Source organism: Balaenoptera borealis (assembly GCF_965194805.1).
Source record: "Balaenoptera borealis genome assembly, chromosome: 12".
Taxonomy (NCBI): Eukaryota; Metazoa; Chordata; class Mammalia; order Artiodactyla; family Balaenopteridae; genus Balaenoptera; species Balaenoptera borealis.
This window is the reverse complement of record NC_138869.1, coordinates 93700618-93723229: the sequence shown is the minus strand read 5'-3', so window position 1 is coordinate 93723229 and position 22612 is coordinate 93700618. Positions and strand designations below refer to the sequence as shown.

Sequence of the window (22612 nt, the reverse complement as noted above, 5' to 3'; positions counted from 1 at the left end):
TTGTGGATATTGAAAAATCCTTTCATCCCTGGGATAAATCCCACTTGATCATGGTGTATGATCCTTTGAATGTGTTGTTGGATTCGGTTTGCTAGTATTTTGTTGAGGATCAGTGATAACGGCCTGTAGTTTTGTGTGTGTGTGATGACTTTGGTTTTGTCATCAGAATGATGGTGACCTCATAGAATGAGCTTGGGAGTGTTCCTTCCTCTGCAGTTTTTTGGAAGAGTTTCAGAAGGACATGTGTTTAACTCTTCTCTAAATGTTTGATAGCATTTACCTGTGAAGCCATCTGGCCCTGGAATTTTGTTTCTTGGAAGTTTTTAATTGCTGTTTCAGTTTCAGTACTTGTGATTGGTCTGTTCATATTTTCTATTTCTTCCTGGTTCAGTCTTGGAAGGTTGTACCTTTGTAAGAATTTGTCCATTTCTTCTAGGTTGTCCATTTTATTGGCATAGAGTTATTTGTAGTAGTCTCTTATGATCTTTTGTATTTCTGTGCTGTCAGTTGTAACTTCTCCTTTTTCATTTCTAACTTTATTGATTTGAGTCCTCTCCCTTTTTTTCTTGATGAGTCTGGATAAAGGTTTATCAATTTTGTTTATCTTCTCAAAGAACCAGCTTTTAGTTTCACTGATCTTTGCTAATGTTTTCATCTCTATTTCATTTATTTCTGCTCTGATCTTTATGATTTCTTTCCTTCTGCTAACTTTGGGTTTTCTTTGTTCTTCTTTCTCTAGTTGCTTTAGGTGTAAGGTTATGTTATTTGAGATTTTTCTTGTTCCCTGAGGTTAAGACTGTATTTCTATAAACTTCTCGCCTATAACTGCTTTTGCTGTGTCCCATAGGTTTTGGGTCGTCATCTTTTCATTGTCATTTGTCTCGAGGTATTTTTTGATTTCCGCTTTGATTTCTTCAGTGATCCATTGGTTGTTTAGTAACATATTGTTTAGCCTCCATGTTTGTTTTTTACAGTTTTTTTCCTGTAATTGATTTCTAATTTCAAGTGTTGTGGTTGGAAAAGATGCTTGATATGATTTCAATTTTCTTAAAATTACCAAGGTGTGATTTGTGGCCCAAGATGTGATCTATCCTGGAGAATGTTCCATGTGCACTTGAGAAGAAAGTGTATTCTGCTGCTTTTGGATGTAATGGTCTATAAATATCAATTAAGTCCATCTGATCTAATGTGTCATTTAAGGCCTGTGTTTCCTTATTGATTTTCTCTCTGGACGATCTGTCCATTGATGAAAGTGGGGTGTTAAAGCCCCCCCGCCATTATTGTGTTACTGTCGATTTCTCCTTTTATGGCTGTTAACATTTGCCTTATATATTGAGGTGCTCCTATGTTGGGTGCATACATATTTACAATTGTCATATCTTCTTCTTGGATTGATCCCTTGATCATTTTGTAGTGTCCTTGTCTCTTGTAACAGTCTTAATTTTAAAGTTTATTTTGTCTGACATGAGTATTGCTACTCCAGCTTCCTTTTGATTTGCATTTGCATGGAATACCTTTTTCCATCCCCTCACTTTCAGTCTGTATGTGTCCCTAGATCTGAAGTGGGTCTCTTGTAGACAGCATATATATGGATCTTGTTTTTGTATCCATTCAGCCAGTCTATGTCTTTTGGTAGGAGCATTTAATCCATTTACATTTAAGGTAATTATCAATATTAATGTTCTTATTGCCATTTTGTTAATTGTTTTGGATTTGTTTTTGAAGGTCTTTTTTTCTCCCCTTCCTCTTTTGTTCTCTTCTCTTGTGATTTGATGTCTATCTTTATTGTTGTTTTTGGATTGCTTTTTCTTTTTTTGTGTGTGTATCTATTGTAGATTTTTGGTTTATGGTTCCCATGAGGTTTTGATACAGTGGTCTATATATGTACAAGATTAAGTTGCTGGTCACTTAATTTCCAATGCATTTCCAATATCCTGCATTTGTGCTCTCCTCTTCCCACAATTGCTGGTTTTGATATCATATTTGTGTGCAGATGATTTCCTACCTTTACTTTATGTTTGCCTTTACTGATGAGCTTTCCCATTCTTAATTTTCTTGACTTTAGTTGTGATCTTTTCTTTTCCACCTAGAGAAGTTCCTGTAGGATTTGTTATAAAGCTGGTTTGGTGGTGCTGAATTCTCTTAGCTTTTGCTTGTCTGTAAAACTTTTTCTCTGTTGAATCTGAATGACAGCCTTGCTGGGTAGGGTATTCTTGGTTGTAGGTTTTTCCCTTTCATCACTTTACATAATATCATGCCACTCCCTTCTGGCCTGCAGAGTTTCTGCTGAAAAAAATCAGCTGATAAAAAAAAAAAAAAAATCAGCTGATAACCCTATGGGGATTCCCTTGTATGTTATTTGTTACTTTTCCCTTGTTGCTTTTAATATTTTTTCTTTGTCTTTAATTTTTGTCAGTTTGATTAATATGTGTCTCAATGTGTTCCTCCTTGGGTTTATCTTGTATGGGACTCTCTGCATTTCCTGGACTTGATTGTTTCCTCTCTCATGTTAGGGAAGTTTCCAGCTATAATCTCTCCAAATATTTTCTCAGGCCCTTTATCTCTCTGTTCTCCTTCTGGGACCCCTATGATGTGAATGTTGGTGCATTTAATGTTGTCCCAGAGGTCTCTGAGACTGTCCTCATTTCTTTTCATTCTTTATTCTGTTCCACGGCAGTGATTTCTACCATTCTGTATTTCAGCTCACTTATTCGTTCTTCTGCTTCAGTTATTCTGCTATCGATCCCTTCTACTTTATTTTTCATTCCAGTTATTGTATTGTTCATTTCTGTTCGTTCTTAAATCTTCTAGCTCTTTGTTAAACATCTCTTGTAACTTCTTCGTCTGTGCCTCCATTCTTTTTCTGAGATCTTGATCATCTCTACTATCATTACTCTAAATTCTTTTTCAGGTAGGCTGCCTATGTCCACTTCATTTAGTTGTTCTTGTCGGTTTTTATCTTGTTCCTTCGTCTGGAACATATTTCTCTGCTGTCCCATTTTGTCTAACTTTCTGTGTTTGTGGTCTTCTTTCTGCTGGCTGGAGGATCGTAGCTCCTCTTGCTTCTGGTGTCTGCCCTCTGGTGGGTGAGGCTGGTCTTGAGGTTTGTGCAGGCTTCCTGGCGGGAGGGACTGGTGCCTGCCCACGTGGAGGTGGAGCTGGGTCTTCTCCCTCTGGTGGTCAGGGCCATGTCAAGGGGTGTGTTTAGAGGTGGCTGTGAGCTCAGTATGGCTTTATGCACTTTCACTGTCTGCTGATGGGTGGGGCTCTGTTCCTACCCTACTGGTTGTTTGGCCTGAGGCATCCAAGCACTGGAGCCTGCAGGCTGGTGGGAAGGGCCATGTCTTGATGCCAAAATGGCAACCTCTGCGAGAGTTCACGCTGATCAATATCCTCTGGGGCCTCTGCTACCAGTGTCCTTGCCCCACCCCACCCCCAATGAGCCACAGCTGACCCCTGCCTCCCCAGGAGACCCTCCAAGGCTCGTAGGTAGGTCCAGCCCCAGCTCCTATGGAGGTACTGCTTTGTGCTGGGTCCCAGTGTACATGAAAACTTGTGCACGCCCTCCAAGAGTGCAGTCTCTGTTTCCCCCAGTCCTGTGGAGCTCCTGTACTCAAGCCCCACGGGCCTTCAAAGCCAAATGCTCTGGGGGTTCCTCCTCCTGATGCCAGACCCTCATGCTGGGGAGCCTGACGTGGGGCTCAGGACTCTCATTCTTGTGGGAGAACCTCTGTGATATAATTATTTTCCAGTTTGTGGGTCACCCACCTGATGGGTATAGGATTTATGTTGCAAAAGCACCCCTCCTACCGTCTCGCTGTGGCTTCTTCTTTGTCTTTGAATATAAAATATCTTTTTTGGTAGATGCCAGTCTTTTTTGTTGATGGTTGGTCAGCAGTTAGTTGTGATTTCAGTGTTTTCACAAGAGGAGGTAAGCTCAAGTCCTTCTACTCCACCATCTTTTTGGAATCACAAGTTCTTTCATAATACATTTACATGTTCACTTGGGGCTCATTTACAACTTAAAGGAAAAAAATTAGACTAAGAAATTTAAAGCTGGGATTTGTAGTCACTGTACATTGAAAAGTGACTACACAGAAAAATGAAGCCCATCTAACATTTAAATGTCAATCAGGGAAGGGTATCCTGAGAAATGGATTTGCATACAACTGCCATTCATTGCCAGTTATTTAAATTATCCCCTAGTGAGGAACGGATCTGGAATGCATCTAGAGCCACCTCGACTAAAAAGATGATTCAATTTTACTTTCTTTTGCCAGATTCAGTGATTCTCTTAAGAGTTTCTGAAAATAATTGTTTTTGAAAGATTCTGAAAACTTTTTTTGAGAGGCAATCTATAATAGCCATTGGCAACATGTGGCTGTTAAAATTCAAATTAGATAAATTGAAAACTCCGTTCCTCAGTCACACTAGCCACATTTCAAAAGCTCAACAGCCACATGCACTGGTGGCCAACATACTGGATGGTATTTTGGTCATTGTAGAAACTTCTATTGGACAGAGCTGATCTAGATAGGGAACTTAAATTATATACATAAGCAACTATGAAAACAACATATTAGGTTGAATTGCTTGTAATTGACAGAAGTGACAGAAATGTCGATTTCACCCTAAACAAAGGTGTTTTCTAAAAAAAATAATAAACTAGATTGTTTTTAAAAAGAAATGGAAATCTACATGAGTGATCTGGATTGATAATGATTTAATTCTTTCCCTAGAACTCCTGCCTAAATATAGAAATTAGCATGCTTAGTTGGTTAAATGCATGTGATCACAAACAAATCACCATTTTGTGCTACTCCCCTAGCAGTAACATTCATCCAAAATAGCTTCTCCTAGAGAAATTTTTAGTAACTGCACTACTGCTCTTGCTGTTTAAAAAAGAAGAAAAAATTTTGCATCTGAAACTTGGGCCTTGCTGTGTGAGTTTTGTTTAACTGCTCACTCTCTCTGAGCCTCCACTTCCATATATGATAAACAGGGACACTGATACCTACCCTTGTCTCTTCTCAGCTCACTGCTTTATACCTTGGATTGATTCTATATTCTGCCCACACTCATGTTTCTCGGGGCTTCCTCCTATCACAATGGGGCTTATCTATGCTGCTCCCTGGGTCTGGAACACAGCCCACAGTGTTCCATCCACCACTCTCAGCACCCTCAGACTCCAGGACTCAAACGCTGCTTTCTCCCAAGAGCAGATTCCTGTTACATCATAAATCTTTGTACCATTCACTCAGAGTATGATGTTAGTGGGTATTAATAAATTTTTCAATTATTTCCTGTCACTTCCACCAAGCTATCTCTTCCATGGAAGTAAGAATGATTTCTACCTTTTGCTCACCATCCCATCCCCCAGCTTCTAGAAAAGTACCCAGCATACTGTAGGTATTAAATGGTACTGAGTTAAATACAGGCATTTCTGCTACAACATGATACATATATTCCTGAAAAAAATCTTGCGTCTGGCAACATCATGTGCTTGAAACACCAGGACTAGGGTGGTTTTTCTGTCTCTCTCCAGTTCCTGTTTATTAGTCCTCATAGGGACTTAGATTTTCCAAACACTGGAGGAAACCCTCAGCCCCATCCATCTTACTCAGGAATGCAAGTCAATGTGCTTCAATGCCTGTTATAAAAAAACAAGTACCTCTTTTTTAAAAATCTGATTTAATGGACCATTTTTTATTTCACCGTTCCATTTCTTTATAAAGTCATCTCCTCACTAGCAGCTCTCTCCCCTAGAGTAAGGGAGTGTGGGAGGGGGTCGGGCACCTCCAAAGAAAAGGGAGAGAAGGGCCCAGGGTTACAAGTTAACCTATGAAGACGGAAGCAGACAACTCAAAACCTATGAGACTCTGTAACCAGAGCGCTAACACAGACGATGAGCACCCAAGCCAGAAACTTGGACAGCCAGGCAGATAGCTCAGCTGGGCTAAGGCTGCTTCAGGGGGCAATAACAGTCCCAGATAATGAAGGGCAAATGCTGGCTAGAGGGCGCTGAGACAAGAGAAAGGACAACAGAGCTGTGAGCAAGTGGGGCTGCCCGGAGGGAGGGTGCAGAGGAGGTAAACCAAGATGGTGCAGCTTGGGCGGGGCGCCTGTGAGAAGAGGGAGCCCAGCGCGGGCGGGCACTCATGGCTCCTAGTTCGCTGTAGCAGCTGAACTGAGGGCTTTTTTTGGCTGAAGATTTCATTGTTTTTCCCCTATTCTGGCATCCCTTGTCTAGAAAAATTTGTGTATAAACCAGCTCAACTTCCATATTATACGGACATAACTCCTGGGACCTAATCGGCATTATAGAAACAGATTTCATTGAGGAGCATGGTGTACTTCCCTCTACCTTCCTTTCCTATAACCTGGAAAAAAAAAAATCATCCTAGACTTTGATACCTGTACCAAGTAGTAAAATTTCTTTGATCATTCCTGACCAGTGAGTCCAATCCCTGATGTACAATAAGGCACGTTTGCATGTTTATCTCTAAGCCACTTTTCTGACTGTAGCTATGGTCCAAACTCAATCTGCAAAAGTCTCTGCGAATCAGTAAATAACACAAGTTGGTATTTATCGAGTACAGACTACATGCCAGACACTGGGCTGAGCCCCTTGCACGTTTGCCTCATTCAATCCTAACACCTAAAGGTGCTTGGAGGTGAATTCTATTCTTACCTTCATTTTACAGTTGAGAAAACACTGGTAAAAGAGGTTAATAACTTGCCAGAGGTCATGCAACCATTTCTCCAAGAGTAGAGAAACACGACTAATTCAACAAAAGAGGGAAACAATAAAAGTAAGCACAAAGAGGTTTGCAGTTCATCTGGAGGGCTGGTGTTTGAATATAAGGGCCTGACACCCTTTCCCTAAAGGCCTCTTGTCTGTAGGCTGAACCCAGCCCCAGCTGTGGCCTGCTTCTGTCCCTCGCTTCTGTCCCTCTCTGAGTGCCCCACGGCCTCCAACATAGCCTAACCCCAGGAAAAAGAGGCAAAGGCAGTGAACTCACCCTCTGAGTTTGTAATCTGGATACATCCCTTCAGAATTCACTGCCATAAGCATCTCTTACTTACATTAGGCGTGGCTGAAGGGCTACCTGTCAACTCTGCTCACTGTATTACTATTTGTCTGTTGGCATCTCCAGGACAGACACTTCCTCTTAAAGCTTTCTCTAGACATTTTCCCATCGAAACCATACATAGAGATTGTCAGTACTGATTGATTCAATTTGCCAACTCCTAAGTCAAACACAGAGAGAAGAGACAAGTTTACTATAGAGCAATCGAGAACAGTGGAAACTTACTTGTATAAACTGATGGTGGGTTCAACGGCCAACATAACGAAGGGGGCGACTGTATAAGAGACGGCCAGCTGAGTGACAGCCCAGGTGACTATGTCATAAAAAACCTTGAGGGCTTTTGAAGAAAGGAAGTAATGTCTGTAGTTGTTCCTCACCTGCTCACCAAGGAAGTCATGGTGGATGGGGGGGCGCAAAAAATAGAAACTTTTACTCCATGCATGCAGGTAATACCCCTCAGGAACACAGGAGCTAAAAACGACCAACCATCTGAGTTCTATTTTCAACTAAAAATACCACTATGGTTTTTCTTATTATTAAAAAAATATATGTTCATTCACTGTAGAAAAATGTTGAAAGAACAACTAAGCAGAATCAGATTTTTTTTTCTTTAATATCTCCCAGAGAAAAGCACTGTTGAAAAACTTGGCATATACCTTCCAAGTCCTTTTATATTCATATATATCCATATTTACGTTTCCAGTGGCGTCAATATATGTTTAGCCTGTTCTTTCATTTAGTAACATAGCATGAATGTTTTTCTATGTCATTAAATATTAATCTGATACAATTTTAATTATGGGAAAGTTAGTCTCCTATCCCCTGCTATTGTAAACAATTCTGTGATGTATACTCTTGTAGAAAAGTCTCTGCACTGTTTCCTAATTATTTCCTTTGAATAACAGTAATAATATAATAGTATAATAACATGAGCTACGATTTACTGAGTGCTTACTGTGTGCCAAGCCTGTGTGAATTCTTTATGGGTATCATCTCTGTGGACTCTCCCCACAGGCCTATCATGTAAGCATCAGTATGCCTATTTTCCAGACAAGAAAACAGCATTCTTTGAGATGGAAAATGCTGGGTCAAAGGATACTCATTTGTAGGTCTTTTGACACAGATTTGGCTCCAGAAAGACACCTAATTTCCAGATGCCAGAACCAAAGACAGAGCTGAAACAATGGCTGGCTTATAGGTAGGTCAGCCTCAAAGCAGGAAAGGCTTCCTAGGGTGGCCTGGGAAGCTGAGGGCGCCTCCTCGGCTCTGAGTTCCTCAGGACAGAGGCTAGAGGTCCACCTGTGGGCAGGACTGAGAAGCATGTAAGAGATTTTACTAGGTAACTTCCCGGGCCTGAGACACTTCATGACTGTTTGAGTTCATTCTCCTTTTGGAAAAAAAATGGAAATACTGTTCTATCAACCCTTTTCCCTCCATCTCTTACCTAACTTATTTGTGAAAAACATTTCCAGGTCACCCAAGAGGCTTTACATAAATTAATCCTTTTATACCCATTGAAATCAACTAAAGACATCTTAAGAAATAATACTCTGAAAGTATTAACAAAATTCTGGCCTTTGTTCAAGTTTGTCCTCCCATCTGTTTTTTAGTTTTGTGATCCAAGTTAGCATATGTACAGGAGAAAAGAAAATGTCTTCTGTTTTCAATGCACAAATACGTAAAATATGTACTTTAAAGTGTGCTAATCAGAATAATCAATTATCCATCTTGTTCACACATGTATCCCCACACACCTTCTTCTAACTAAAAAATTCCATGGGCGAGGAACTTTTGTTCACTGCAATAGCCCAGCACCTACTAGCATATAGTAGGGCTCCTGAAATATTAATAGAACAGATGAATTCAAGAATGAGTGAATAGCTGAAAGAAACGGAAAAGAATTCCCACTCTACCTGTCTCTCCATTTAACAAATATGAAGATGTTATCCATTTCTATTCCCAGCACTAGACCAGGAGCAGGGGCCATATCTGTTCTACTCTCCATTTCTTCTCCAGTACCCATCACAGTACTTGGCACGTACTAGGCACTCAATAAATATATTTTTAAAATAAAAAAAAAGAATGAATGAATAGCTGTGCTGGGGCTCCTAAATCCACATCTAAAATACAGCTCAACAAATCTCATTAAAAGCTCTTGGCACCTGAATAAGGAATGCCACAATCATTATCAAGTATTGAAATGAAATAAAATTCAAAGCTCTGTATTTGACAGTTAGAATACAGTGAATTGTAATTACTTATATACATGTTCACCTCATTCTTTGAGGACAGGCATATTTTAAAGGCATATTATTCTTGCTCTACAGCCAGCAAATGGCAGGAACAGTCTAGGACAAACTGAAGGCTACCCCCAAAACCTAGAGGACCAAATTTATCAAATTCACAAAGGACTTTACACAAACTAATTTAATTGGATCCAACACGAGAGCTGAGAGCAATCTTTAAGAGAACAGTTCCTATGGCTGCAATTTTACCAGTTGCTCAGAAACCAAATTATTTTTAGGTGTAGGATAATGAAAAGAGAAATTAAGTAGAGTATAAGCAAAATGAAGTTTTACAGAGCCTACGTTAATTAATAATCATTGTCACCTGTAATTAGTAGACTGTATGTTTACAGCCTTTAACGATTAAAAATGTTTTCATTTCTTAAGGCACTAAACATTGTTCCTAAAAGTCCTTTTGTTTTGCAAACACCCCCGCAACTAATATAAAAATAAAATGCTTAACCATTTTATGACCATAAGTTCCAATATATTTAAGTATTTCTCTAATGGGAAGACTTTTGTTGATTTTTCAAAACATCACTCCTACCATCACCCCCAACACCACTTCTGCTGGGACCTAAAAGACAACAAACACACAGGCATCTGATTAACTAAGGAAAAGACCCCACAGCCAAAGGGAGCTTACCGTTCTGGCTGCTAGCGTGACAAGGATTCCAGTTAAGAAGGTAAAGTAGTATCCAGGGTAGACACCATGCCACAAGGCAGACAGGATGAAGGTTAGCACTGTGGGGTACCAGGGAACCCGCTCATAGCACACTCTGTGAAGACAGGAAGGTACAACGGGCCACAGGTCAAACATACCAGGAACTTCCATCTACACCTGCATCATTTTGGAACCAATCATGCAGAAATCATTTGATCCAATATTGATGGCGTGCCTGCCTCACCCTATTCAGGCACTTGCAGCACAATCCAAGCAGCTCTGAGCTCTAGTTTTCTTAAACACTCCCAGACGGGCCATTCACAGTTCAATCTCTTTGTAAGATGCATGAATGTTTAACCTCCGTAGGACTAAATGATCTGGACCCCACCACACAATATCAATAAAAGTCAGAGTGGTCACTTTTCCCCAACGAGAGCTCCTGCCTTATAGAAGCTTATTCCACCAATGGCCTAATCTACCAGGGATACTTATGGATAAATAAGTGCCATTGGCACTAAAACTTTTAGAATCAGGGTAAGGGTCTTTAGAAGTGAGATCCTTATTTCGTCTAACTTAATTTACTTTTCCGCGCTGGCCCCAACGTCATCTAACTCATCACTGCAGGCTTCTCATCTCTCTCGGCCATGACTCCAGCACAAAATCAACGTGTCAGTTACATGGCTTCTTCAGTCCTCAGTGTCTACTGGATTCCAATCCATGAATTTGCCTTAAAGAGTGAGGACACTGTAAGACTCTAGAAACTGTCAGCAAATACCCTGGAGATCTTTGGCTTCTTGGTTGTTTATTAAAACGACGTGACAGGGGACTTCCTGCCAAATTCAGTCTACGGATTGCCAGTGGCACCGTAGGAGCAACTACATGGCTTCCTAAATGCGAGCCCAGATGAAAAGTAAAACAGAAATCCCAACAGTTAACACCAATCCAGCCTGGCTGGGCTGTCAAAAGTAACCAAGTTAAACCCAAACTAAGGACGACGGCTCTCTCTTCATAGGAAGAAAGGGAATGCATTTGAGGAAAGAAACACAGGATGGGACTCCATTTGTAACGTTTCTTTTTGAAATGAGAGGTAGTTGGCATGGGTATTTGTTTCTTACCCTCTGTATCTTTTTGTATGAATGAAATATTCCATTTTCTAAAATGATTTTTAAATAGTTTTTTTTCATTTTTTATGTGCCCACATGTATGCTCAGTCACATAAAAAATGTTTATGTAGAACGAACTCCTAGTGGAGATTGTAGGACTCTCCATACATTGGGATTATTCAATATACAGAAAGAGGTTTATGCTAAAATGACTTGCAAAATGAATAGCAATAACATTAAGGGCAAATTTTCAAAAACTGCATGTTCAGAGTAGTTGCATGAGTTTACTTTGTTGGAATTATTATACATTGTCTCTTCTTTTACCCCGATGTTTTAACTGATGAAAAATGCTACTTATCAAAAACAGCAGAATCAACAGCTTAATATTTTTATACTCTCCCTGCACTCATGTGATAGGAATATTCACAAGCTCAAGTTTGCCACTTCAAGGATAGCATATCATTAGTTCCACAATAACTAATGTTTCTAACTTTGGAATGTGTAGAAAAACAAAAGGACAGAGAAACAACAAAAATACAAAGTTGAAAAGCATAAGCATTTGGGGTACCATAAAGCTTTCGATACGGGGGATGAAATAAACACAGCAATCTTCAGTGATCTGATGCTGACATTGACCCTCCATGACATCTGAGCAATCGGCTCTCCTCTAGATAAGAGGCAGCACATCATAGAGCTTAAGAGCCTGGCTCTGGAGAGACACTCATATCTATTATCTATGAGATATGGGCTCATATCTATTGCTCATTAGCTATGTGACTTTGGGCAAGTTACATAACCCCTCTGTGCCTCACTTTCCTCATCTGTAAAATGGGGATAATAATTACCAACACCTCATGGGATCGTTATGAGGATTAAATGAGTACCTGGTACACAGTAATGGCAGTATGAAGTATTTGGTACAGTAATATAAATATGCTACATTGTGACCTTCTCAAATTAACTGTATTTCTACTTTTTCATTTACACAGCATAGATGTTAATACCAAACACAAGTGTCAGATGAGGTTACCACTGGCAGACTATCGCTGTTCATCTAATGACACCCATCTAAACATATCCCAGTGCCATGAGTAATGAGGTCGTTTTTGTTTTCCTTACCGCTTTAGCCAAGTAGCTGTCTGAATATTCCAGTTTTCTAAGTACATTTTGAAACTTGTGGCAGTCTAGAAAGGAGAAAATAACACCTATCATTAGCTTTAAAAATACCCCAAGAAATGGAAAGTCCTCCCCAGAATTTCCCTGGCGGCAGATTAGACGTGCTATTTCAACAGTGACTACTGACTCAGGAGCAGATCCGCTGTTCCATCGCACACAGTCAAATTTTCTGGGGTTTATAAGATTTACTTTGCAACTAAAACTTGGCTCACAAAGTCTCAATTTTTCTCAATCTATTTTCAAATTATAGGACGACTGAAGGAATGTTTTGTAGGTTTTCCTTCCATTCTGGTGAAACACAAAATTTAAGTCATCTGAATTTTAAAACTAAATACTCTAAAATGGGATTTGCCACCGGAAAAGTTTCATCATGTGAATTTAGCGCCATTACGGAGACGGCTTGAATTTAATTGTCATCTTTTCATTCTGTGGCCATCTGTAAACCAGCTCAGTCTGGTGACGTTATTCTACAAATAGCTGCACAGGTTCAAATGCTTCCAATTGTATCTAGAATAGTAAGGAGATTTTATGCATGAAGGAGTCACAATACAGAAAAGAAAACAAACATCACCCAACTGGCAATGATGCAGGTAAATCAACCATTGAGGAAGAGAGATTCCAAAATAAGTCGTCAACTGGGTTTTCTCATTCAAAAGAAAAAAGAAGAAAAAAAAGACTTAATAAAGGCTGGTGGTAGAAAGCATGAAGCAAACATTTAAGAACCAGAATTCCTAACGAAGTTGAAAAGTGCAAATGTCACTGTTTTCTGTTTCAACCGTAAGAAAATCTTAGGCCACACACTGGCCTAATGTAATATGTTTGGAAGGAAGGAAGAAAGGAAGGGAGAGAGATATCAGACCAATGATGGACGGACAGACAGACTTTTGTACTATGAGTTTTTAATGTCAAAACCCTACGGAGTTTTATTTATCCATTTAGACACCTTCTACGGCTAATAAAATGCTATACACACAGCTTCAAGGTGCCTTAAATAAGACAGACTTCCTTGGTATTCTTTAGCTCCTTGCTCTATATCAACTTTATTGGAAATACAAACTTTCTCCTTCCAGTTTTCTTTTATAATAAATACATAACTCAGCCCTTTACCCAGAACACAGGTCCCCTGATGGCCTCGTTTCCACCAAATGTGGGTGGCAGGTGGTCAGTCTCCACATCCTGGGCTTCCTGCCCTATACGGACATTCCCCTTTCTGCCCAAACTCTCCAGTGGCACTCTGCCTGCCCTGTGGCGGGTGGAAAATCAACCACCAGCAACCATGAGTCACCTGGCTGGAGAACCAACACTTCGGTATGTTGAGAATCATGCCCTTCCTCCCAACCAGCTGCCAGGAGGAAAAGGGCCCAAGACTTGGCATTTCTTTCAGCTCCTAGGGATGACAATGCCAAGGAAACCAAGAAGGATGTGGCCCCAGAGAGACCATCACTAGAGATGGAAACATATCCAGAACTGTGGTCCAAGAACAAAGCCAGCGAAAAAGAAAAACCACACTGATTCTAGTGGTCTAAAAGCTGTGCACCAATTACAATTCTTAAAAGTGAATGCATTATAAATGTTTCTAAAGGAACCACCGAGAACACTGGCAAAATTGAAATCTAAATACAACTGTTAGTCTGTACCCTTGACTGACGAAAGGAGAATGTGAACAAGAGAAAATGATATCTGTACTTTCTAGTTGATAGAACAGGAATGTAAGCAACAAAAAGATTTTCCTGGCTCTTTTTCAGATTTTTCGTGTGTTGTTATTACTTGAACCATTAATACTGCCAAGAAAGTAGGCACCTTAAAAGAAAAGAAAAAAAAAAAAGGAAAGAAGTTCCAAGATACAAAATGTCCCCAAGCCTGCTGGAGCCAGCATTTCCTGATAGCAGCTTTTCCTTGCACACTGATGATAAACTTCTATGGATACCACACTCACAGCAAACCACCTGCTTTATTCACAATGGCAGCTTGATTCAAAAGCATGATAAACTCACCTCAATTTTCCAGATGTTTAGGTTAGAAAGCAGATCCCAACAGAAATTTCCATTCTTATCCACTCCGCTGAACCCAAAGCCAGCTGCGTTAGTCACTGCATCAGCTATGGTTTTTAAAACAACACATTAGGATGTGGAACAAAAGTCACATTGCTGCTTTAAAAGATACTAAATGTCTGTCTAGTTTTGAGATGAAGAGAGACAGTTTCCTTGGAAAAGAAACCAAAATAAATTTAAAGGACCTGGTACCATTATGAATCAGTTTTGGCTCTTGGGTGACCTCAACTTTTATTCATTCATTTTTATTCATTCACTAGCATTTAGTGAGCACCTGCTAAGTAAGAAGGAAGGTGCTAGATGCTCATAGAATGCAAAATGAAAAAAAGAGGAATGAAGAAGCAAAGCAAAGAAACAGGAAGATTTAGTGACCAACTGGATATAAGGGGAGAAAGGGAAAAAGGTGAAAATACATATAAGCTCAGAGACCAGAAGATATAGGGGACTCCGTCCAAGGGCTGTCATTAAAGATGGCGGGACACAGGCTGATATCATTATATCAGGAGGAGAACCAGCTCTGAAAGAGAAAATGGAGATGTTCTGGACATGTTAAGCATGACATGCCAGTAGGATATCAGTTGGGGCAGCCAAGATACAGTTAGAAAAATTTAGAACCTAAGAAAAAGAACGGTTCTAGAGATGTGAATTTGGGACCAGCTGCCATAGAGGCCACATGTGAACACAACGACCAAAGCCACCCTACCCACAAAGTCGGTCCAAAAGCTCCTGTGTCCATCGTTATGTCACTTCACTGAACTCTATGAAAATGTCCCCCGGCTGTATTTCAGTTCTACTCAATTCCTTAATGGAATTTTTCACACTCAAAGAGAGATCTGATGAAATCAACACAGTTGTATTATGATAGCCAAGAGGCTAATTTTTTCTCTTATCTTCTTTCAAGTTCAGTCTGTTAGAATATTTTCCTAAGAAAAATAAACTAATGAAATTATAAAGTCTGAGATCTGGGGGAGAGCTCAGAGAAAACTTTCCTTCGCTAGCTCTGTTCATTCCATTTCTATGGGAGTTCAGGTCCAACTCAAGCTGGACTTCTGAAGAAAAAGCAGCCGCTCTAAGTATGCCTCCTTTCCTTTTGGCATCGTTGATGATTTAATATCGCTTATCTTATGCTTAGCTTCACTGTAAAATGATCTGGTTTCTTTTAGAAGAAAGGAGGAAAAGTACCGAGTCCTAATACATCTTTCTCCCAAGCCGACCGGAGGGAAACTCAGTGGAAAAGAAAAAGAAGAACAAAGGCAGGGTGTACCAGTTAAGAAACCAAGAGTTTTAAAATGTGTGGGCACAAACTGTGAATGACAGAAATAAACTAAACCAGGAGAGGACAAGCCCTTGAGGGTTGTGTTGACAACTGAAAACAGGGCTGGGGCTGACCATGCTGGGACCAGCATAGCAACCCAGGAATTCCCTCTCCCATCTCCAGCGTCAGATCTGAAAAAATAAAAATAAAAAAAAACAGAAGACTAATGACTTTTTTTTTTTTTTTGGTCCTTACTATTTTCCCAGGATTCTGTAAAGCATTCCACAGACATTTCTCATTTAATCACACCATTGTGAGCAAGATGGTGGTTCAGGGTGGGAATAACAGGTCTCCTGGATTCCCTTCTCCACTTGGGAACAGGGTCCATTCACAGCCTTGGGAGAGTTATCTAACTTCTAGAAACCTATTCCCCTGAGTAGAAAATGGATGTAATAACAGTACCCATTTTAAAGGGATGTTGAAAGGATTAAACCAAATTGAATATATGGAGCGTGCATAACACAGGGCCTGGCCCAAGTCAGCACTCAAGAATGGTTAGCTGCCACCATTATTATTATTATTACCACCCCCATCTTGCTATTAAGAAGACTAAAGCATAGTAATGTTACCACCTGAGTGATCTTAATGTTAAACAGTGCCAGAATCTGAATACTAGAACTCTGGTTCCACAGCCTGAGTGGCTAGGAGTCATCTGAAAGATAAATGTAAGAACCAGAAGTGGCGACTCTCGGAACTGCTGCATTTAGATGAGGTCAGAATTCCCTGCTCCCCTTAGTGCATTCTGCTACCCTGTATCCAAGACTGGTTTTTGCTTTAGAGCAGTCAGAGGTTCTAATTTCACCAGTCTAAAACTGGCTTCGCTTGCATTGTACACGGCTCTAACATATGACTGAAGATAAATTCATTTGGACACCCATATTTTGGAATCTGTGATCTTTAGAACACAGCCTGGGCTAAAACTGAGTCTCACTAATTAGCACGAATTAGTAGAAGAAAAACAACCAACCAGCCTCGTATGCTAAGTCCAAAGAAAATAGCTGTACTCTTTCAATAGAAACAGTAGCTAGAACTAGGCTTACACAGTGCATCTCAGCTCAGATTCATCAAGAGGCCAGCTTTAAGGATTAAATTTATAATCATGTATAATTAGTACATCAATTATATGTAAATGGTGTTTGAAGGAGCTGGATAAAACAATCAGTTAAGCAGTTTAAACATTCCCTGTTACACTATTCATTGCTTCTTTACTCATAAATAATACAAAGGTTAATTTCAGACCAGCCCATGCAATCTAAACTACAACAAACTTCAAATTGAGGCCATACAAAGGAATGAAGTGTTTCTACTGAAGCTACGAGAAACAACAAAGAAAGGGCATTGGGGGAGAATAGACAAAGAGGTAAGTCCACAGAGAAAGCTGTCCGTGGAAGGGGTCACTCCTCTATTCCAAATATCTGGGGTCACTCCGCAACGAGCAGACTGACGGCAGACACCCCTGTGCCCCGTAAGCCCCTCCCCACCCAGGTCCCTGCCAGCACAACCCACCTCGTGTTAGACTTTCCCTATGAGACTACGGAATGGCCTTTCTTTCCTCCTTAAATCAGGAGCTGCTTTAGTCCAGGAGCCAGCCCATAAGCCCTGGGATACAGAATATGGGAGCGGGAAGGGGAGGGAGAGGGGAAAAGAAAAGGAGGAAAAGTGAAGAAGTAGAAGTTAGGAAAGGAGTGAGATTCTATTACACACACACACACACACACACACACTCTCTCTCTCTCTCTCTCTCTCTCTCTCTCAAGGTTGGAGCAAAGCGAAAACTCTACTTCACATAGAAAAATATGCCCAGTATTCCATCCATAGTAGGCCTAATGCCTACCTATGAAGGAAATTATTTTTCAATAATAAAGCATCTGCAGAAAAAGGAATCAGATACAAGGAGACTCTGGAAGCCCTCCCCAAGGACCAGTCCATGTACATTATCCCCTCTGTAATCCTACTACTGGGACAGCTCCTGACGTGTATTGCCTCATTGGTGTACGCATCTGTGTCCTCACAGGCTGTAACGATCTTGAGGGATGAGATATCTTACTCACCTTTGAGTTCCTCATAGCACACGGACTGGTACTCCACAAAAAAACTCCTTGAATTAAACTGAATGGGACCAGAAACAAAATTTCCCCCACGGCAGATTTTGGAAAAGCTCTGAAGCCTCTCTCTGGTCAAGTGTAACATAAATACTGCACTAGACTGAACTTGTCTCTGAACGTTGTGACCTTTAAAAATAATTTGGACCAGGAGCAGGGAAGAAAGAGGAATGGGGGGTTATTGCTTTGTTTAATGGACAGAGTTTCTGTTTCAGGAAAAGTTCTGGAGATGGATGGTAGTGATGATGGTTGCACAACACTGTGAATGAACTTAATGCCATTAAATCGTACAGTAAAGATGGTTAAAATGGCAACATTTACATTAGGTATATTTCACCATAATAAAAATAATAAATGAAAAAAAAACAGTAGCTACGAACTTGATTTGGGGACTATAAACTTGGAGCATGAAATGAGAGAAGAGAACTCAATTAAGTGCTGTGCCCTTATGAAATATGGACTAAGCACTAGGAACTGTTTAATAATCTATTTGACTTCATAAACCAAGTCACTGTTCCCTGACATCAAGCCCCAGGTCACTGGCAGCTAAGGTGTTAAACTTCCATTCCTGAAAGGGTTCCAAATGTGAAATAGATAGGGTTACCATGCCTTATCAAAACACTTTACCATTCTTGGTAAGTAAACAGAAGGTTTATTGCTCACTTTAGCAAAGGTTTCAACTTTTCTGGTCTAAAATTATTTAAAAGGAAAGAGATGAAAGCTTAATATTGACTAAAGGTATCTCACAGGAAAAAAAAAAGTGTGATAATACCAAATTAAGTTGAACTTTCTACCTTTAAAACAAAAAAAGTCACTTGAAATCAGTTTCTTTCTAAGGCATAAAGCTTAGCCAACAATTTCTTAAAGAAGAAGTGTAACCTAAATGAGCACATGTGTTGATAAAATTAAGTCAGTGTGTATCCTGTATTACAGACAACCCAGAAAAATTACCAGAAAGCCAGATCATGCCGGAATTTTTCCCTAGCTTTCCAAGTTTGATTGGTAGAAGCAGCAGCTTCCAGGTTTTGACGTCTGTTAATAACAACAGCCAGGATTTCCTTCCTCCTTATCACAGATAATTGAGTTTATGGGCTGCGGGAAAGAAGACGGTTAGTCTGCAAGGTAGAAAGTGACCCCGGCTCAACTGCCTTCCATCACGCACTGGACTTTTTTCAGATTAGGTGACCCAAATGTTGCTCTGGCCAAGCCATCCAAGGAGTATCATTTTTCCCTCATTCATTTAGCACCCTCCAACAAACTCACCTAACGTCCAGGCAAAGTAATACTTGGGCTTCGAGGCTTGCATGACAACATATAAGTAGCAGAGTCGGGTCAGAAAGTTTGCTTTATGAACAAACCAGTCGTCAACCAAGCAGGTGACAGGGAAGGTCTTCGTAAGCGTCAAAAACAAAAGGAGAGACACCAAGGTCATGCACAATTTGTGTATCACGGCTCTCTGAAAATGGGGGGAAAAATGAGGTAACTATTCAGAAGACACTGGTATGAGGAAAACAATTTCAGCAAAGGCACATTGAGAACAAAGCCATTTCAAAGCTGCTTTGGCAATATTCTCCAGAAGGAGTGGCAAAAGGCATTCTTCCTCAGGGCACGTATTGGATGATGGGCATTATGTGCTATATTTAGATGCAGAATACACCTCTGACACCTGAGGTGGATGGATCTAAAACAAAAGAAAACTTTTACCAGCACATTCTACCAACAAAGGGCAGGTGGTTTTATTACCCCAAACATAAGAGAAATCAGTAACATTACAGGGTGGCGATCTTCCATCAGAAAGAAAGAACCATTGGCCTTGCGGTCCTGCAGCCAGCAGAGCCAAGGAAATGGGTTTGAATCGCCAGCAAGGAGCACAGAGGCTTAGTTGGGAAGGATTATGTGCACATGATTACATGTCTGAGCCAGGACGTGGGCAGGTAGTAGAAAGCTTTAGAAAACCTTTCTGGATGGTTTACATGTAGTCTGCTCTGGGGTTAAGCTATACAGAGGTTTTAAATTCCTCTGGATGGAATCGTTTTGCCTGGTTCCCCTGACATTCCAAACATCAACAGAATTATAGTTCCCAACTTTATAAAAACAGACTTCTTTTACTTGTAACATAGGGATAGCAATAGCACCTCCCCCAGAGGGCGGCTTGGGGTTTCAGCGCGTGAATATTTACAAGGGACTGAGAGCTGGGCTGGCCTCCCCGTTAAGCGCGCACCACGCTGAACTATGGTGACACCGCTGACGGGCCAGCAGCTTGTGTGCACCAGCCCCTCCCATCCGTGTGTCCTAAGCCAAAGTGCAACCTCACCGCTTCATGTTCTCTGTGCACAAAAAATGCGAGAGTCTCCTTGGAGGGTGATGTGAAGACTCTCTAATAATATTATTTTCCAAATACAAGTATGTGAAATGTGGCACTCCTGTGACAGATACTCCCTAGAAACACCTGTGGTTACTTTGATGTCTCCCAGCCACGGTGGCCTCACTCCTAGATTATGTCAATAAAGCCGCTGGGGCCGAGACATCTAAGTAATCATAAAGTGCAGAGGACCCAAATGTGTCAAAACTCTCCAAAAATGCATGCTTTATTAATCAATCACTTAAATTTTCAAGTACTTAATGGTGCCTGATGGTAGCACTTTAAAAATATTTAAATTATCCTCAATTTCTCCCTTTCCAATGTTCCCCATCCCTTCAATTAATTACAGATTTCCCTTAAATATAGGATATTTGATTTGGATGAATTCAGCATATTTGTAACGTTCAGTGAATTAAGCGCATGTTGACTAATTTGAGGTTAATACACTTCAGATTAAAATTAAAATATTATTTAAAAAAACCACCTAAACTCTCTCAAAGTCAGTATGACCAAACTACAGGCATGCCAGTGTAAAACTGGTTTTCCTTGCCGTAAAAGCAGGATCTGCAATAAAAAGCACATTTATTCTGGTCCCACTCTTTCCTCCTCCACCATTTATGACATAGTATCTTTTGGCTGTCTATGAATTTCTATTCATAAAGAGAAAACACTCATAAATTTGAATGTGTTAACAAGCACAGTCATAGGCACATTGTAGGCACTAAATATTGGCTGGTTGACAAATGGGTTAATTGCTTCAATATTCCCAGCCAATGAGCTTCTCTGTGAAATAAACATCTGTTGCTCCAACACAGAGAACTACTGCAAATAAATACCAATATTGATATTTTAAACAAACAGGGGGAAAATGTTATCGGCCAAGATTTCTGGTAAAGTGTTTGGCTTTTTAATTAGAACAATTAAAAGTGACAGTCAGCCCTGGCAGCAAAGCTCTATTTTCTGGACCTCTGGGTAAGTACTTGGCACTAAAAACTTACAGTGGGAGAAGGTTCTGGCAGGCTGTGGGAGCCTTTTTCCTTCCAGTTCACTTCCAGCAACTTCATGTGTATATGTCTCCCCTCAATGAAGGCTATATACTCCTTGAAATTGTTACAAGGGCCCGCTATGACACTCATGAAGTTGAGAAGGTAGCTTACGTATTCCAAAAAGGAGGGTTTTGCTCTGCGAAAATAAAGTAAAAAGTTAAAGGGTCTTCAGTCTTTGATTTTTCGCTCATATTTGCAAATATGCCGATCGTAAACACAGGTGTTGTCTTTGTGGGTTGTTAAATGCGGCATGATCCTTCCTTGTTGTGGTTCTTTAAAAATCCGTCTAAGGAGAAATCTAGTTGAAAGGAAGTTATTGAGGTGGGTGGCGCAGAGAAGGCACAGCACTCCGTGGCGCCCTCTGCTGGCCACCCACAGCTATAAACGCGGAGGGCCAGGAGTGGGCCAAAGGCAACCCTGAGGTTGGGAAATGTTCTTTCTCAGCAACCCTGGCTGTCTGTCTACCAGAGAAAAGGGTAGAACCGGTTTCCACTTGAGGCCACACAAAACTACTGCTGTAACAGCCTCTTGTCTGCTTTGGCATCCAGGCACGAGGTCCTGGACAACAGACAAGGGTAGTGGCAGGAAAAAATTGTCTAGAGACCAGTTCTGTCTCATGTTTTAAGGGCCTTTTAAAGGGCATGCTCTTCAAGTAGGACAGAATTGTGGGGAAAGACTTCCTCAAATGCCATTGCTAACCAGTCGCTGGAATGATGCCCTATAGCATTTATACCCCCATGATGCTTAGCAAAGAACTTGGTTCATTAGACTCTTCCAACGATACTTTCTACGTTGCTTCCAAGTCCCAATTTCTTAATGAAGGAATGGAGCTGGGACCCTCTCTTACATATCCCAGTTATTTCCCGCTGCTCTCTGGTGGGAACCCTCCACCATGGCTGCACCACTCTCCCCCACGTGCTACCCCATAAGCCATTTCTGCTCCTCTGTCAGTGTTATTCTCCTGCTTTAGACGGCCTCCCTTCCTCTCCGATACCCATCCCCTTTCTACTACACATCAACACTCGCGAAGTCCACCTTCAGCCTTCAGCTTCCTCCTTCCTCCTATTCCCCAGCCCATATTTATCTCTCCAACCCCACTTCCTATCTCTTTTCATGCCAGCATAATCATACTGATAGGCACTGATAATCAACTGTTTCTTGACAACCCTCAGACACGTGCCCAATAAAAATAATTTTGGAATAAAGAGAACAACCCCACTGAAGGAGAATCCTGTAAAACTAACAAAATACAGAGCCATTTACCCTTTGATCTAGCACTCTCAGTTCTGGGAATCTATCCCACAGCTATACCCAAACCCATTTAAAATGACCTATGGACAAGGTTATCATGGCTTACCATTTATAAGAGCCAAAGACTGGTAGACAACCCAAGTGTCCATCAATAGCAGATTCATTC

At 40.7% G+C, this 22612-nt stretch overlaps 1 protein-coding gene across 4 annotated transcripts in view; it reads right to left on the bottom strand.

Annotated features, from left to right (window-relative positions):
• Positions 1–22612, bottom strand: part of MBOAT1 (membrane bound glycerophospholipid O-acyltransferase 1) — a 108190-nt gene that overhangs the window by 6089 nt on the left and 79489 nt on the right. For 2 of the 4 annotated variants that reach the window (XM_082346368.1, XM_082346366.1), the window contains 6 exons: positions 21148–21331; positions 19051–19243; positions 14314–14417; positions 12263–12327; positions 10023–10155; positions 7317–7468 (listed from right to left, as the gene is read on the bottom strand). In XM_082346368.1, coding sequence (XP_082202494.1) covers positions 7317–7468; positions 10023–10155; positions 12263–12327; positions 14314–14417; positions 19051–19243; positions 21148–21331 — 831 coding nt within the window. The remainder of the gene's footprint in view (positions 1–7316; positions 7469–10022; positions 10156–12262; positions 12328–14313; positions 14418–19050; positions 19244–21147; positions 21332–22612) is intronic. The other 2 variants (XM_082346367.1, XM_082346369.1) reach the window with 2 other exon arrangements.